We start from the raw sequence: 19,774 nt of genomic DNA on the forward strand, positions 1-19,774 counted from the left end.
GCTTACCGAGTCTAACTCAGGTTGGATGACACTTTGTAGTAATAACTTGTGGAAAACGCACTCAGCTGTATTCGATAGTAGTCCGTAATGGCTGACTCTCTCTGTTCGCGATCCCAGCATGCAACAACTCCCGCGTTGGACTGTATCCCCTGTTTTCGTGTATTTATGGAATGGACGGGTTCCACGTCTACTACAGACAATTGTGCTCTGTTGAAATTTAACCGAACACAAGTTTACCTGCATAAACAGAAAGCGTGATATGTCACCATGCGCGGATCCAGAGGGGGGAGGGGGGGGGACCGGGGGTCCGGACCCCCTCTGGGAAATCTTTAAAAAAGGAAAGAAGACAAGAAGGAAAGAAAATGTTTTTCGAAAAAGGCAACATTAGGACTGCATGTAAAGTATATGCGGCTGCTGCTACATACGATCCCGACATAATTCATATTATTTATCTAAAAGAAACTAAGAATTTTACCTTCAAGAAAGCTTGATTTTATCATTTTCCCAAATGTAACAGTTTAGTCCATAAAACTGTCCCAGAATGCAAAAAATAAAGTGCTTAATTTCAAAATTTCCAGGGTGGGCAGGGGATCGGACCCCCTCTGAGAAAATTGGCTGTGTCCGTGCATGGTCACTATACCTGTCCAGTACTGGACATTATGGTAAACGCTTCTTTCCTGCAAAAATGACAATTTCGCGACTTCTGTCCGGTTTGTACAAATTTCTGGCCGCGATAAACCATTCGACTTGTTATGCGTATTGGAAAGGTTCTGCTCATGCAGCTTATACGTATTAATCTCGCTTCCCTCGCACGTCATCAATTCGTTATAACTAATATCATAGTGAAATACAAAGCCTAAAAAGCTTACAATCTGCTCACATACAATATGCAAATAAAAGCAAGAAGCATGAAATTTTCAGCTATCTTCATTTAGTAATATTAATACCACATGGAGCGAACAGAGCAAAACAGTTAGATGGAACGTCTCCTTACATATCAGACAAAAAAAAAGAATTAGAAGTCCACGCCACTGTAACGCAAAAATCCTGGGTCCGCCCCTGACAACCGATCTCAATCAATTTTTCAGCTAAAAATAGTTCTGGTAAAACCGGTGTGTGCTAAATTTGGTCTTTTTTGGAAAACACTGTATTGAGTCATAACCTAATGACAGACATGAGAGATTAAGTACAGACATGGGAGATTTAGTTCACGGGTTTCTTTCGGAATGAGTAGTAGGCTATTTTCAAATAAATGCTTAATAATGAAAGTTACTTTACTATTCATGTTTTTATTGTGTGGATCTAATAAGGCGTTCGAATCAACAAGTACGTGTGTTGTTTACAATACTAGTTTTTCTGTTATCTTTAGAAAAATGTAATAATAGTGTGTACATAATATTTACACAGGTGCTCGTAGTCGTACAGTTTTGGTGCCCATATGGGCCCCACAAATTAGAAAAGTTAAAAACCACTGTTTTTAATCCTAAAACGAAAAAAAACCTTAGAAGATTTTTTTTCCTATATACTGATACATTGAAAAAGTCCCTTTGTCGCCGTAACGCTATGGAAGTTTCCTAGCACACGCAACGGTGACGATCGGCCATTTTGTTGAAAAACGAAAGTAGAAAACCTATGCCGTACTAATGGGCACCAAGACTGGATGAGCACCTGTGATATTTAAGAAGAAAATGATTTTAAAGTACTTGTTATGGCTACCATAATTTAACAGACTTTACTGACGCTATTTTTATTTTCTGTTGGTCGCGTCCATTCACAGACACTTGGGGGTCAGCACCCCTCCCCCTCCCATTCTGCCCCTGCCAACCTTCAGCCAATATAGGCTATTTGAGCATTGACAGAATATGGGAGTTTTTCAAACATGTTGAAATGGTAACAGAAGTTGTTGTATGATCGAGACATGTGCTCAGTTTGTTTTAAAAGACGAAAATATATTGGCTGAAGGTTGGCAGGGGCGGTTTTGGAGTGGGGGCGGGGGGTGCTGACCCCCAAGTGTCTGTGCGTCCATTAAGAGATCCGTAACAGCATATAAACATCTCTGAGCTGAACTCTTTTAGCTATTAAAGCACAAATGTCTTTTTGTTATATGGATTAGAGTTTTAGTTGGATTATGTAAATTATTTAAATGTAGAGGAATGTTTGTCTAAAATGCCAGGGTTACTGTATATTATGACGTTATGTATTAATGAAGAATGTAGTAATAATTAAACTAAAGTTTCATTTTTTTTTTTTTTTTTTTTTTTTTTTTTTTTTTTTTTTTTTTTTTTTTGGAAAAGGGCTTTGCGCCAAATGTAACTGAAGATTACCGGTCGAAAGCTTACTCATTAGTTAAAGTTATAGACTTGTACATGCCCATTTTACCTTCAGCATTCACTTTTTTATTATCCCCGTAGATGAAATCGGGAGGGGGGTATTGAACTGGCGTTGTCCGTCCGTCAGCGCGTCCATGTGTCCGTGCCTGCCTCCGTCAGCAGCAATTTCTCAGTAACTAGCAGGTAGAATTTCATGAAACTTGAAATAAATATGAACCAACATACTGCGATGATGCCCGTCAAGTTTATTTTTTAGATTGGTCAAAGTCGACGGCCGATAATCATAATGAAACGGGCGTGTGATCCATAATTTACATAAACAGAGTGACGACTTTTGAGAATATCACAATCTTGCAGGGATCAAGGTTGAAATTTTGACCGAATTTTGTTTGTTTGTTTTCTTTTTACTTCTAGAAAAGCATGACATTACTCACCTTTTAGATCCGAATTCGGTACTGTGACATCGGTTTACTATTCGGTTCTGTTTCGGCGTATTTGTGCATTCTGTTGTTTTTTCGGTTCGATTTCGGTTCTTAATACATTTTAAAATTAAAAATGATATGGGTCTGGGAATCGAATTCACGATGAAAAAAGTAGGCTACGACACGGAGCGCATTACCGCTCGGCCAACGAGGAATTAGTGTTTACATTGGAAACGTTGCGCATAGACTTAAACTTTTGTTTGTTTACATTTCAAAACGCCATAATACTGTGCGATACCTATACGTTGGGAAAAGCCGTTGAATATACAGCAGGGATGTAGGTTGTTTTTTTTTGGGGGGGGGGGGGGGGGGTGGGTGTATTGGCAGCATGATTAATTCTAATTGTCACTGTCCTGTAAGGACATAATGCATAGAGGGATGACAGCTATAAAATATGAGATCATAAAATAAGTCATCCCGATAAGCCGACCGAGTAAGGCAGACATTCTGAGGGTATTCGAACACGGCAAATGATAGGCAGATGTATCCGAAAAGTCATGTTTTAGTTGATCAATTTTCAAAACAAAAAAAAGGAAAATACACCGTGCTAGCTTTCAACTAGCACAGGCGCTCGGCGCCTTGCTGGGTCCGACAACAGTCCCCTCTATAAGTAGCTAGTTACGGTGCCCCGTTAGGGCCATCTCCGAATAATTTTTGCTCGGAACAACGGAAGAATGAATGTTACTACGATGTTGAAAAAAAGTCATAATCACGATGATGAAAACACGAAATTACGATGTTTAAAAGTCGAAACAACGAAACTACGATGATGAAAAGTCAAACATACTTCGTACTTTTACCATCGTAGTTTCGACTTTTTACCATTGAAGTATCCCGTTCCCGTTTGACATGCGCAAAGCATTCAAAACAATATTACAGAAAGTGATACGTTTTACCTCATGTAATAGTAAACAGACATGTGCGCATGTATATAGAATCATACTCTTACAATATGCCGGGAGACCTTAGTAAGTTTTAATTGAATACATGTAGCCACATGTAGTCAGAAAGTTATGTAAATATTGTTATAATGTTTCTGGCCGAGAACCTGTGATCGTACGGGGCATGCGGGCTGGCCTGGTCGGCATACAACAACATATGCAGGGAGTCTGGGGTGCGATTTTGGAGTGAAAAGTTGGTGTGAGAATTTGGAGTCAAAATCATGTTGTGTGTGTGCGTGAATAGACATTAGATCTATTCTATGTTTGCTTCTTTTCAAAAAAAGGTTCAGGACAGAGCATCATGAAAAACACATGACATCTGACATTACTTGCATGCCAGGTATGATTAGTGTGATCGTGATCTCACCCATAAAATAGGCGTGATGAGCAATCTTTTGTAAACAATAAATGTGTTTTTTTTCTTCTATTTTTCAGAATGCATTTTCGAACCCGTGAAGTTGAGTATTTTCAAGGAAGGCACATCGAACGTAGATGTGGACAAAGGAAATCCGATGGACCAGTTAGCGAAAAACATTTCTTCGGGAGTTCCCAACGAATCCACTATCTTCGTTAATTCACTAGGTGATCAAGTAGTCGAGCTTGTTTCATTTAACAAAACAGGTCTTGATTTAAGCTGGGTAGAAAAATGGTCCATTCGCAAAGAAGTGAAACAGTTTGGTGACACTTTATCTGCCCTAGCCTTGAACAATGAATTAAATGCAAGATATTCCGTCAACCAGTACAAATCTAGAGCAGAAATGGTAATTTTACTCGTCAGTGACACAAGCAAACTAGACGCTGTTCCTAGTTTACTTGCTAAAAAGAAGACCTTTGTTGTGGTGTTTGGGTCTTCTATTCCGAATATCTACAACTCCACAGCAAGTCGCGAGGATCATCTGTACCTCGTTAGAAGCAAGGATGAACTTGAAGCGGTCACTGTCAGAATACTGGAACAGCTAGCGTGTGGTGAGTCTAGAATAACATATTTATTTTATTTAAGAATTCTTTAGAATCAATATAAAACGTATTGTCAGAGATGAATTTAAAGAGATATTTGATATGTTTTCATGAAATAGATCCACCATTCATAACTGAAAAGAGAAAAAGAGGTCCTCGTGGTTTTATTGAATTACATCCTTTTATAATATATGTAATTGATAAACTCAATTTGAAAAATTGTTAAGTCGCGAAAACGTGATAAATCGTCCAGTTGAGAACATGCTACCTAACTTTGTCTGTGGTAAAATTTAAAATATGATATTTTATAGCAATACTATTATAGTCAAGTGATATTCATACGAAACGATACAGAGATTTAGCAAAATCATGAAAATTGCGTCACTTTAAAGTAGAATCGACTGTTAAGTAACTACAATGAAATGTGAAATATGTCGTTGCAGTAGTTTCATTAAATCGCACTGTCCGTCCGTCAGTACGTGCGTGCGTCCGTGTAAATTCTCTTCCGGGCTGTAACTTTGCCATCCATAAAGGGATTTTGAAATAACTTGGCATACATGTTCACCATAAAAAGACGACATGTCATGCGCAAAACCCAGACCCCTTGCTCCAAGGTCAAGGTCACACTTAGAGGTCAAATGTTAAAAGGGTCTATTCCGAGCCCAGTCTATAACTCTGCCATCCATGAAGGGATTTTGAAATTACTTGGTATAAATGTTCCCCATAATAAGACGACATGTCCTGCACAAGATATAGATCCCTAGCTCTAAGGTCAAGGTAACACTTAGAAGTCAAAGGTTAACATTGTCTGTTTCTTGTTCGGTCCATAACTCTGCCATCGATACAGGGATTTTAAAATTACTTGTGCTAAATGTTCCCTATAATGAGATGATGTGTCATGCCCAAGACCCAGAGCCCTAGCTCCAAGGTCAAGGTCACACTTTGAAGTCAAAGGTTAACATGGTCTGTTTCTTGCCTGGTCCATAACTCTGCCATTTATCAAGGGATTTGAAAATAATTTGACAGATATGTTAACCATATTGAGAAGATGTGTCGCACTTACGGTCCGGGTCTATCAGGTCAAAGTGAAGGTCACAAAATAATTCATACCTAAAATTTCTGGCATATTTCTGGCAGACAGCTGTAGCATTCTTGGGTACGCTCCGGGGGCATTTGTCACCAATTGTGACAGCTCTTGTTTTCGTCCACTATTCCTCCTGAATACCCTTTACCGCCTATAAAATGATAGCTTCATTGAAGGGAATCGAACTTAAGTTTTTGCGCTATGGAAATAACTACTAGTAACCGGTAATACAAATTTAATTTCCCTGACTAAAACGACAAAAGACTTTTATTTTTAAAAACATTTACCTACTTGTAAAATTACGGTTTAATCTATAAACTTTGTTTCCGGTACTATGGCTTTTATATTCAAACTTCTGTAAGATTCATGAAGCATACCTTTAGGGTGACAAGTGTGCGTACTTTTTAAGCTCGTGGTCAAAAGATACTAACTCACACGAACGAGTGAGTGTCTAATGGTCAAGTGGTATTTGGGAGATAGTATCTGGTATCTAGGAAATAGTATCTGGTATCTGGGAGGTAGTATCAGGGAAATAGTATCTTTTATCTGGGAAATAGTATCAGGTATCTGGGAGGTATTATCTGGTATCTGGGAAATAGTATCTGGTTATCTATGAGAAAGTATCTGGTATCTGGGAAATAGTATCTTGTATCAGGAAGATACCAGTATCTGGTGTCTAGTAAATTGTATCTGGTATCTGGGAAATTGGAAATAGTATCTGGTATCTGGGAAATAATATCTGGCATCTGGGAGGTAGTATATGGTATCTGGGAAATAGTATCTGGTATCTAGGAGATGGTATCTGGTATCAGCGATAGTATCTGGTATCTTGAAGGTAGAATATTGTATCTTGGAGATAGTATCTGGTATCTGGGAAATAGAATCTGGTATCTGGGAAAAAGTATCTTGTATCAGGAAGATACCAGTATCTGGTATCTAGTAAATTGTATCTGGTATCTGGGAAATTGGAAATAGTATCTGGTATCTGGGAAATAATATCTGGCATCTGGGAGGTAGTATTTGGTATCTGGGAAATAGTATCTGGTATCTAGGAGATGGTATCTGGTATCAGCGATAGTATCTAGTATCTTGGAGGTAGAATCTTGTATCTAGGAGATAGTATCTGGTATCAGGGAGATAGTATCTGATATCTGGGAAATAATATCTGGCATATCGGAGGTAGTATCTTGTATCAGGGAAATAATATCTGGTAACTCGGAGGTAGTATCTGGTATATAGGAGATAGTATATGGTATCTATGAGATAGTATCTGGTATCTGGAAGATGATATCTGGTATCAGGGAGAAAGTATCTGGTATCTGGGAGATAGTATCTGGTATCTATGAGATAGTATCTGGTATCTGGAAGACAGATAGTATCTAGGAGATAGTAGTATCTGGTATCTAGGAAATAGTATCTGGTATCTGGGAGATAGTATCTGATATCTGGCAAATAGTACCTGATATCTTGGAGGTAGTATCTGGTATCTAAGAGATAGTATCTGGTATCAAAGAGATAGTATCTGGTATCTAAGAGATAGTATCTGGTATCAAAGAGATAGTATCTGGTATCAGGGAGATAGTATCTGGTAATTGGGAAATGATATCTGGCATCTGGGAAATAATATCTGGCATCTGGGAGGTAGTATCTGGTATCTGGAAGATAGTATCTGGTATCAGGGAAATAGTATCTGGTATCTAGGATGTAGTATCTGGAAGATGGTATCTGGGAAATAGCAGCTGGTATCTAGGAAATAGTATCTGGGAAATAGTATCTGGTATCTGGGAAATAGTATCTGTTATTTAGGAGATAGTATATGGTATCTGGGAAATTGTATCTGGTATCTGGAAGGTAGTATCTGGGAAATGGTATCTGGGAGATAGTACCTGTATCTGGGAAATAATATCTTGCATCTGGGAAGTAGTATCTGTTATCAGGGAAATAGCATATGGTATCTGGGAAATAGTGTCTGGTATCTAGGAGATGGCATCTGGCATCAGCGATTGTATCGGATATCTGGGAGGTAGTATCTTATATCTGGGAGAATGTATCTGGTATCAGGGCGATAGTATCCTGTATCTTGGAGGTAGTATCTGATATCTGTGATATAGTATCTGGAAGGTGGTATCTGGTAATAGGAAGGTACTATCTGGTATCTTGGAAATAGTATCTGTTATCTGGGAGATAGTATCTGGTATTTGGGAAATGATATATGACATCTGGGAGGTAGTATCTGGTATTTGGGAAATGATATATGGCATCTGGGAGGTAGTATCTGGGAAATAGTACCTGATATCTGGGAGGTAGTATCTTGTATGTAGGAGATAGTATCTGATATCTGGGCAATAGTATCTGGTTTCTAGGAGGTAGTATCTGGTATCAGAGAGATTGTATCTGGTGTCTGGGAAAATGATAGCTGGCATCTGGGAAATGATATCTGGCATCTGGGAGGTAGTATCTGGTATCTGGGAGATAGTATCTTGTAACAGGGAAATAGTATCTGGTATCTGGGAAATAGTATCTTGTATCTGGGAGGTAGTATCTGGAAGATGGTATCTGGGAAATAGTATCTGGTATCTAGGAGATAGTATCTGGTATCTCGGAAATAGTATCTTGTATCAAGAAGATAGTATCTGGTATCTGGGAGGTAGTATCTGGTATCTGGGAAATAGTATCTGGTATTTAGGAGAGAGTATCTGGTATCTGGGAAATTGTATCTGGTATCTTGCAGGTAGTATCTTGTACTAGTGTCTGGGAAATGGTATCTGGGAGATAGTACCTGTGTCTGGGAAAAATAATATCTTGCATCTGGGAAGTAGTATCTGTTAACAGGGAAATATTATATGGTATTTTGGAAATAGTATCTGGTATCAAGGAAATGGCATCTGGCATCAGCGATAGTATCTGGTATCTGGGAGGTAGTATCTTATATCTAGGAGATTGTATCTGGTATCAGGGCGATAGTATCTGGTATCTTGGAAGTAGTGTCTGATATCTGTGATATATCCCGGAAGGTGGTATCTGGTAATAGGAAGGTACTATCTGGTATCTTGGAAGTAGTATCTGGTATCTGGGAGATAGTATCTGGTATCAGGGAGATAGTATCTGGTATCTGGGAGGTAGTATATGGTATCAGGGAAATAGTATTTGGTATCTGGGAGGTTGTATCTGGTATATAGGAGATAGTATCTCGTATCTAGGAGATTGTATCTGGGAGATAGTATCTGGTATCAGGGAGAAAGTATCTGGTATGTGGGAGGTAGTATCTGGTATCTGAGAGATAGTATCTGGTATCTGGGAGATAGTATCTGGTATCTGGGAGATAGTATCTGGTATCTGGGAGATAGTATCTGGTATCTAGGAGATAATATTTGGTATCTAGGAGAAAGTATCAGGTATCTAAGAGATAATATTTGGTATCTAGGAGAAAGTATCAGGTATCTAAGAGATAGTATCTGATATCTGGGCGGTAGTATCTGGTATCTAGATAATACGCATACTAGTCACTTCATAGCTTCAGTACTTTGTATCTATAACCTGTTGACTCATCTTGAGTGAATTTCTTAATTATTCAATATCTTCGTTATGTTTTAGATTCCAGGTTCTACTGTGACACGGATATGTACAGTGTCAAGAAAGGTTCCAGATGCAAGACCTGTTCCATTACTTGTGGCGATGATCTAACAAAGCGAACAAAAACCTGTGAAACACGATGTCCGTGTAAGTTTACTATTGTTGTATAGTTATAGAATAATAGGATAAAGATATAATCAATCAGAAGATGAAAGGTATTTGTTCTTTTCCCAAAAAATAGAAATGTTTTATTATGCATAGGCATTTTGGATAATTTTTGTTTCGTTTTTCGGTAATGAGGAATAAGTTAAAAGATGAATTTGGGTGTAAGATATCTTTAAGTTAACATTTACAGATAGAGGCATATTATTATTTCATTGGATTATTATAGTTTCAGTTATACGACGGACGTCCAGTAAAGAAGATCTGGAACCGAAACCGAGTATGTCACCAGTTGCGGAAGTAAACTCTGTTATAGAAAACACTAAAGTAGTGGTGGTAATCGTAGCTGTCGTTATTGGCTTACTATTTCTTATATTCGGTACTGTATGGTGCATGTACCAAAAGCAAAAGAAGCGTCCGCTGACACCAATCCCTTCGGAAGCAACTCTGCCAAAAACCCTAGCACTCATTGGACAAGAATTTGATACAATGCCGGTTGAAGAAAGCGGAATGGTAAGGTTCTGTCCTTTTTTATGTGTAAGGCAGTGATAATGCGATAATTTCTGTTCTTTTTTCCTCTTACTTAAAATCCCATTCTACATTATGTCCTGAAACATAAGCATATACTTAATGTGTTTGTTTTATTAAATGTCTGAAATGATTGTCAAACGCGATATTAGTTTGATTTCGCATTTGGTTTTTAAAGTTTAGACCTATACCGACCGGGTGGGATACGTTGCAGAATTTCGATTCGTTCTGAGCATGAGCATATGAACATAGATTGTGTTGCCAATAGGTTTTCAAATCATATTTAAAGAGAATTCTAAAAGACTTTTCATCCCTGTGTTTTCTATTAAATTCTGGTAAATTATAAAAAAAAATCCAAACAATTAATTCACAATTTCCACAATGTTTACATTTCTGTTCCTGGTTTAGGATACTTCATCACAAGAAGGAGCACCATTCCTGTCCGATGACGGAACCCCCCAGACAGATGCACATGATCAGACCCAGAGAAAGTGTGAAAGTGATTCTTCTGAAGATGGGGTTACATGTAGCATGGCATTGCCCTTTCAGGACAAACGAACAATGGACTTGAGTAAGAATTTCTTACTTATTCATAATTTCCAAATGTTTCATTTTATTGTTTGTCTTATGTTGATATGGTTTCTTTTTGGTTTACCTGGATTATGTACTAGTGCAGTCTACAACAGACAAATAAGTATGCCAAGCGATGGATGCCGGGACTTGTTGTGTTACAGTTTCTTGTGCTCTATATAATGATCTAACCTTAGGTTTATATTATAATGCCATAATGTGGTAATAAGAACCCTGTACACCTGCTTTTTATTTCAGATGCCCATTATTCCGGACATGATGTTGTTTTCCTGCACGGATCAAGAATGCCAGAAGGAACAAGGCCAATAAGTGATCAAGAGGTGTGAAAGCATCGTTAAGTCGTTTACCTTGACATTGTATGTAAGAAAAAATACACTAACCTTGATTTTCAACATTTCTTAATCGATGAGACTTTGATGCTTGTTACAGAACTTGACAATGTGTTAAGCCTCATATTCGATTGCTTCGTAAATAACACGTTTGATAATGACATGCGTGTAACATGTACGATATATTACTCATGATGTATGTAAGTTGCTTACCTGAAATGAGATAATGATTTCTCAGTGCTAAGTAGCCACAGTTTTAGGAACTCGATATCAAATTTAAAGAATTTTACAGACAGAAAATCTAGTTTTAAGTAATTTTTTTATAGAAAGTATAGAAACTTGTCATGTGGGTATGTAGTGATGAGACACATGTAGGGAATACGAACCTGGTTCGAAGGTTTAATGTCAATGCCACACTTTGGGGTGTCCATCATATTTAGTGTCCGCAACTTATTAACCATGCAAGGTAATGATTTCTAACTTGGGATGTAAGTAGGTGTGCAGAGTGCATGAACCAGGATGGTAGGTCAAAGGTCATAGCAAGGTCACATCCGCTCGTCATTGTTCGTGTCCAGAGCATTACTTATAATATTAAAGGTATTGACTTGAAGACTTGAAACTTGGAATATAGGCAGGTGGTGATGAGACGATGTGCATACTGCAACAATCTACATTACATCCTCAATTAACCCTCCACCCGCACCCCCAAATAATCATTTATTTTCTTGCCTTTTAGTATCTTGTCACCACCACCTCAAAAACACACACACTCTGCCCCCACCCCAACCCAACACCTTCCTCCAAATAAGAAAAGTTGTTATTTTCTTTAAAGAGGCACCACAAAATAACTGTATTCTTTTGTATTTCCATGATGGTAATTATACATAATTTATATAAAAAATATGAGATATACAAGATTGACAGCGACACATATTCAGCCAATACGATGTGTTTAATTTCTTAACATTTTATTGAATTAATGTAGTAATATGTACATAAATGGGTGTTTTTAGTTGAATTTCAATCACATTTTGTTTCTTCAGTATAAGACAGTTATTCATCTATATTTTTTAAACTATACCAAAAAGCAATTGACTGAATAAGTTTGCAGATACAGTTGTGAAAACACATTTATTCAAAAAGGGCCTAAATTGTCCACCTGAAAACTTCTAGTATAGCTGTACATTATCTGTATTATAAGAATGATTTTCATGAAGTTTTGTGGGCGAAAAAATAGGTCAAATGGGTCTTTAAATATTGAGTCCGTCCACGTCTGATATTACCATTGGGCGTATATGAATAATCGACCATTTACTCTAAAATGCCTTTCTCCGGCACTCGAAGAGGGGTGGTATATAGCTTAGCTCATATCGTTCTGTCATGTAATTGTCCAGATTCATTCTGAGTCTTTCTGACCTGTAACTAGAGAATGATTTGTCTTATATAGCCATCGGAATGTATAACTGTACCGAATTGGTGAACCATGTAGTTAGCTGGATCGTTAGACAGTATGATATTGAACTAATATTGAACTTTTAAAGGATGATTATGTCAGTTAATTTACCGCCCCAATGTCACAATAGCTTCTGATCAATAACTGAAACATGAACATGATTACTTGTTCTCTCGTTTAAGGGAATGAAAGCCAACATGATTGTAGATCAGCCAAGTCCGAAGGCCCGTGATGAGCATTTTGGATCATTTGGCGTCCATTTCATGACTATTCTTTATGTCTAGGCTACACACTTTATAGACGCAAAGGTTTTAAATGCTTTCCTAAACGAAATGAAAGATGGCTGTATGTAATGGCTCGACTGTTAAAATATTCCAACTGAAGTTATGCATGGACAAAGCTTTTTTTACATGTACTAAAGATCAAAATCAATAGCCTGAGAATACTTTGACTGATTGCCTGAACATTCATATGATGACTGTATATGCTAAATAGGAGCCTAGTCTATTATTTGGGGTATACATGTCTTAAACAGGACATAATCTAAGAATATATAGTCACAAGTTGAAATGAAAGCTCAATACAATAAGGCTCTTTTAGTGAAAGTCTGAGAAATCTTTATCTTATTTAATTGTTTTGATAGTGATAGTGGAAATGATTCTAAATATAATCTGTACTCTGTTTCTATTGTAAATACATGTTGAATGATACTTTATGCGAATGTAAGAAGCTTCTGCATCATTCATTCTTTCAAACTGCCATTCAAACGTTTTTGTTCCACTTGGAAGACATGCTTATTTAAGAATTTTTGAAAGAATAATTTTATTTTCCGTTTTATATATTAATTTAATGATTAGATTCTAAAAATATATATTATTCTAAGTATTTTTATACAAAGGCATTGAATATGATAATCATATACTCAGGTTGTTTTCTCAAAAGTTTATATATATTACACCAATTTACAGTTGTTCTTTTATCATTGCTGATCAAATTTGAAAATAAGACACTAACCAACAAAACACTTGGATGGCAGTTATTTTCCAGCACCTTACTGTTATTCCCATCTCCTCAATTCATAAAGTTTATTGGTATGCAAGTTCTTCTTCTACTTCTTTTTCTTTAGACCTGTCTTATCTCTTTGTTATAGAATGCTGGATTTATTGTAGATTTTTATCGTATTTCGTTTTAATTAAGAAACATTAAATATAAAATATTAAATAAGATGGACATAATGGTGTGAGTTGTAATAAGAAATTTTGTGTTTGTTTGTTAATGGATGAATGTATGTCCAATCTATACTTTGCTTTTGGATTTTTGTATCAGGAATAAGTTATGTTTAAGGGGTATTTATCAAATAAAGATCTTAATACATTCCTTTAAGAAAGTTGAACGATTTCAACTATCTGATTCCAATTAATGTCCAATATGTCAAATAGTGTTCACAGGCAGTTCTATAAAATGAATGACGACGTTTAATTTAATTAACATTAAAGCCGCTTGTTTGCAGTTTGGGTTAAAAATTTGGACAATCTTTATTAAAACAATCTGTAGTATAGATTTGTATTGCTCAGAAGAATTTCCAATGTTTGTGTCGTTTCTTTTGGCCTTTCGACTTTCGATGGCCTTCGACTACGAAAGAAATTGGCAATTAAATTTTACAGTAATTTTAAAACGATTCCAAATCAGTGTAAAATAAAAATATACTTAAATACTGATTTTCATGTAGAAGTGACTCTTTTTCTGCGGCGTTTGTGTTAACACTATTTCAAAATTGGAATATTTCGATGAAACAGTTACTTGCATTCGTTCAGGTTTCTAGAAGGCACGTGTTACGGTCTATACTTGATGAATATTATCTTAAATATGAATTATCCCAACTTTATGTCAGTGAGGAGATGGGTTATATGGTAATCATTCATGTTTTATTATTACTGTTGGAAGTTTGTTCAATGTTTTTTGTTAGGAGGAATGTGTTTATAGTGAAGTAGTAATGTCTAAGAAGTTAATATGTTATGAATTTGAGTTTGATTATTTTCTCAGTTATTAACGTTTCATTCCGCATAATTGTAAATCTTACATTTTAATGTTCTCGGTTTCATAGACCAGGGAAGCAGGTGGTGTTTGATCTGAATGTCCATAAGACCGCCCGTCGCATATTCGTGTGTACTCAACTCCCGTACAGTTGTTATTCAATAAAAAATGAAACTTAGTGTATTTCATCAACATGAAGCGGACATGCATATAGTTTTAAGACATACGTGATTTTTATACGCCTGAAGTGACGTATCATACCCCCGGTGGCCGTCTGTCCGTCCGTCCGTTAGCGATTTCGTGTCTGCTCTGTAAATTTTGAACCCCTTTAAGGATTTCAAAGAAACTTGACACAAATGTTCACCACATCGGTACGACGTGCAGAGCGCATGTTCTGGATGGCTCGCTTCAAGGTCAAGGTCACACTTAGGGGTCAAAATCATATGAGTTTGTTTCGTTCCGCTCTGTAACTCTTGACCCCCTTGAAGGATTTCAAAAATAAAAATGACACAAATGTTCACCACATCGACACAACGTGCGGAGCGTATGTTATGAATGGCTCGCTTCAAGGTCAAGGTCACAGTTAGGGGTCAATAATTCAAATGCGTGTGTTTCGTGTCCTCTCTGTAACTCTTGAACTGCTTGAAGGATTGTTAGGAAACTTGGCACACATGTTCACCACATCGAGACGACATGCAGAGCGCATGTTCTGGATGTCTCGCTTCGAGGTCAAAGTAACACTTAGGGTCAAAGGTCATTGCTCTGTCACTCTTGAACCCCTTAAAGGATTTCGAAGAAACTTAACACAAATGTTCACCATACCGAGCGCATGTTCTGAATGGCTAACTACAAGGTCGAGGTCACACTTAGGGCACAAAGGTCATAGCTTCGGTCGCATATTGCTCCGCATTGCGGTGCTCTTGCTTTTATATTCCTGTGTCCTTTTAGAACTTTGCAACGTCGATATATCAAGCGTTTTCGGGGAAAATTATGGCATACATCTGCCTTACCCCTGACAAAATTTGAATTTAATTTTTAACAGGCCGCAAATCATCATTAATGTAAACATTATTGTACTTGTACATTGAAAATATTATTAGTGGTCTATATCAAGAATCTGTTTATTAATACTAATTTTCTAATCCGCCCGTTTAGCGTAGTTGGGGAGGGCGCAGATCTACGGATCGCAGGTTGTTAGTTCGATCCCCGGGCGAGTAGTATGTTCTCCGTGACGATTTGATAGTAAAATCATTCGTCCTCCACCTCTGATTCATGTGGAAATGTTGGCTATTACTTGCGGAGAGCAGGTTAGTACTGGTACAGAATACAGGAACACTAGTAAGGTTAAATTCCCGTCGTTATAAAACTATAATACTCTTTAAATGGCGTAAAACCAAAAACAAGCAAACAAATTATGATTTACTGTGTTGGTACGCCATTAAACGCAAATCAATCAAACAATTAATTGTGATTTTGATTAAACAATTATATATAAATAAACTCGTTTTACTCCACAAATATTCTTGTCGACTTTATACGCGTTACTTATTTCGCTGATCTGCAAGTGGATATTTAAACTATTCTATTTTTTACAACCAATGTAGTCAAATTCTTATGAAAAGATGTTACAAGCTATTGTTGCAGTATGTATTTTTGTATTTTCTTTATATCGCTGAGTTTTGTATATATTCACACCGTATTATTCAAGGTTTATATAATTTGTGATGTTTTGTATTGCAATTCATAATGTATTTATTTGATGCAGATGAGGTATTCAGTTCTTTTTTCTTTCTCTTTTGAAATTCTTGAAAGCTATATTCAGATGTGGAAAGAAGCGCCATACGTTTCGGCCAAATATTGCATTTACAATACCTGTTCAAAAGAACATTTAAGAAAATTTGCTAAAAATTAAGATTATACAAATGTAAATAAAACACTGTTAGCCAAAAACAGGCCTCCTTTCAATTGAGTTACATTCCCTTGAAAAATCTGCATTTTTGGAGATTTGCTTTTTTGTACATTGAAGTATCAAACGCATATAAGTATGAGTATGTTTTCAGTTTCGTTTTTTTATGCCCCCGAAGGGAGGCATATAGTTTTTGAACCGTCTGTCGGTCTGTCAGTCTGTCGGTCTGTCCGCAATTTTCGTGTCCGGTCCATATCTTTGTCATCGATGGATGGATTTTCAAATAACTTGGCATGAATGTGTACCACAGTAAGACGACGTGCAGTGCACAAGACCCAGGTCCGTAACTCAAAGGTCAAGGTCACACTTAGACGTTAAAGGATAGTGCATTGATGGGCGTGTCCGGTCCATATCTTTGTCATCGATAGATGGATTTTCAAATAACTTGGCATGAATGTGTACCACAGTAAGACGACGTGCAGTGCGCAAGACCCAGGTCTGTAGCTCAAAGGTCAAGGTCACACTTAGACGTTAAAGATCATTTTTCATGATAGTGCATTGATGGGCATGTCCGGTCCATATCTTTGTCATTCATGCATGGATTTTAAAATAACTATGCATGAATGTGTGACACAGTAAGACGATGTGTCGCGCGCAAGACCCAGCTCCGTAGGTCAAAGGTCCTAAACTCTAACATCGGCCATAACTATTCATTCAAAGTGCCATCGGGGGCATGTGTCATCCTACGGAGACAGCTCTTGTTTAATGACTGCTTTTGGCATGTATTTCTTAGCTTTATCTGTTATCTGTGAAGGAGTCAAGCATTTTCCCCCCGACAAACAAGTGTTCTTTATTCTCGAATCTCGGAAAGCATAGTTACTAGGCCAAATTTTAGGAAAGAAATTGAAACGTTTAATGTTTTACGTGTAAATTGTCTGACTGCATATACGTATATTTCTGTGTTTTAAGAGATGTTTAGATCTCACACATGTACCTTTCTACCATTTTATTCTAGAACGTGTAAGATTTGTAATGTAATATAGCAATTTTCTGACAATTTAGCAGAAATAGTTCAAAATAAACGTGTGCTGCTTTCTGCACCTGGGACCTTTTTCCCATTGATGTACGTCGTATCAAGTCAAAAAAAATCATGTATAGGACCTCTAGATTGTGACGCTTTACAAAGTTTTACACCAAAACATATGGTCAAAAATGTCAAAACGCTGTTAATGTTTGGATATGATTAACACTTTTTTTTTTCTCAACTCAGTTCGATAGTCGATAATAGCAAAACAGTTGTTACCTTTTAGGTTCGGTAAAATGTTAATTTATCGGCTTGGGAAAAGTGGTATCAACTTAAGGCTATGTCATCTGTTGATACAACTTTTTTTCAGGTTGATACATCATCATGTCAGCCTTACTGAAACAGAATAATTACATTAGTCAGCATTAATATTTTCTACATATGTGCTGAATATGATAGTAAATTAATTTAAGAAAAGTATATTTATCAAAACTGATAACGTTCTCTTGTTAATGAATAATATACATCTATTACTTTTACAACTGGCCATTAATTATACCCCGGAAATGTACGAGGAACAAAAGTTTAAATAACAAAATACTTTACTTGAGTTACGGATTTTGTGGACTTATAAATAAATTGTATATTAAGTTCTAATTATATTTTGTGTGTGTGTGGAATGCTTATTTTATATACTCATTAAATTTATTTAAGATACATTATTGTGTTGTTCTTCCATCAATGTTTCTGACTGCACAATTAGGTATGGGGTTAAATCTTGGGCCAATTAGCCTGCTGTATATCGTAGTTTTTATGCTCCCCAGAGGTGGGGAAGCATTTAGTCGCCACCTTTTCCGTCCGTCTGTCCGACCGTCACACTTCTTGTCCGTAGGATAACTCAAAAAGTATTGAAGATATTAAGTTATTACTTCACTCAGTGATAGAGCTCATTGTGAGGACGTGGTGGTCCCATTTTTAGGTTATTTCCCTTTTTGAAAACCTTGTCCGGGGCGTAACTTGAATACTATAAATAAGTATTGACCTCATACTTTACATATTGATAGAGGTCAGTGAGAGGGTTGGCAGTCACAAAGAACCATAACTCTAGGTGGTCCCAATTTATTTGTCCCCTACTGGTTGAAACCCAGTTTTTGGAACTATATGAATGCGCTTTTCCGTCCGTCCTTCCTTCCGTCCGCAATTTGGTGTCCGGTCCATAACTCTGTCATCCATGAAGGGATTTTAATATTAATGGGCACAAATGTTCCCTATGATGAGACAACGTGTCATGCGCAAAACCCGAACCCCTAGCTTAAAGGTCAAGGTCACAATTAAAGGTCAAAGGTCAACAGGGCTTTTTTCCTGCCCGGTCCATAACTATGCCATCCATGAATGGATTTTAATCATACTTGGCACAAATGTACCACATAACCACATAATAAGACGATGTGTCATGCATAACATTCATATCCCAAGCTTAAAGGTCAAGGTCACACTTGGCAGTCAAATGTTAACATGCCATGAACAGGGTCTGTTTCGTGTCCGGTCCATAACTCTGTCATTCATGCAGGGATTTTAGTATCACTTGGCACAAGTTCATGGTCACAATTGGAGGTCAAAGGTCAACAGGGTTTCTTTCCTGTCCGGTCCAAAACTCTGCCGTCAATGAAGGTATTTTAATATCACTTGGCACAAATGTTTCCCATGATGAGACGACGTGTCATGCGCAAAACCCGGACCCATAGCTCAAAGGTCAAGCTCACAGTTGGAGGTCAAAGGTCAATAGGTTTTTTCCTGTCCGGTCCAGAACTGTGTCATCCATCAAGGGATTTTAATATTACTTGGCATAAATGTACCCCATGATGAGATGACACCCAGAACCCTAGCTTCAAGGTCAATGTCACACTTGGAAATCAAAGGTCAATGGGACATTTTTCCTGTCTTGCGTATACCTTTGTCATGCAAAACAGGATTTGAATATTACTTGGCACAAATGTTCACCACTATAAGACGGAATGTCATGCGCAAGAACCTGGTTCCTAGGTCGAAGGTCAAGGCTACACATAGAGGCCAAAGGTCAGACACAAGAATGACTGTCTGGAACATTTCTTCTTCATGCATGGAGGGATTTTTATGTAACTTGGCATAAATGTTCACTACCATGAGACGGAATGTTGTGTGCAAGAACCAGATTCCTAGGTCTAAGGTCAAGGTCACACTTAGAGGTCAAATGCCAAAGAATGACTTTGTCCGGAGCATTATTTCTTCAAACATAGAGGGATTTTGATGTAAATTGGCACAAAACTTCACCACCATGAGGCACCCTTGTTTTCAGAATTATGTCCCTTTGTTTTTGTCGAGCCTGTAGGGGAGCGAAGAC

The 19,774-nt window shown here is 37.3% G+C and overlaps 1 protein-coding gene across 1 annotated transcript; it reads left to right on the forward strand.

Moving 5' to 3' along the window:
- The first annotated feature begins 1,202 nt into the window (after positions 1-1,202).
- On the forward strand, positions 1,203-18,113 carry LOC128552176 (uncharacterized). Its single transcript, XM_053533199.1, has 6 exons — positions 1,203-1,326; positions 4,189-4,719; positions 9,389-9,514; positions 9,759-10,042; positions 10,466-10,628; positions 10,886-18,113. The coding sequence occupies exons 1-6, from the start codon at positions 1,227-1,229 to the stop codon at positions 10,972-10,974; spliced, it is 1,293 nt and encodes a 430-aa protein (XP_053389174.1). The 5' UTR covers positions 1,203-1,226; the 3' UTR covers positions 10,975-18,113.
- Positions 18,114-19,774: the final 1,661 nt, after the last annotated feature.

The sequence above is a fragment of the Mercenaria mercenaria genome, unplaced genomic scaffold (assembly GCF_021730395.1).
Source record: "Mercenaria mercenaria strain notata unplaced genomic scaffold, MADL_Memer_1 contig_2106, whole genome shotgun sequence".
NCBI lineage: Eukaryota > Metazoa > Mollusca > Bivalvia > Venerida > Veneridae > Mercenaria > Mercenaria mercenaria.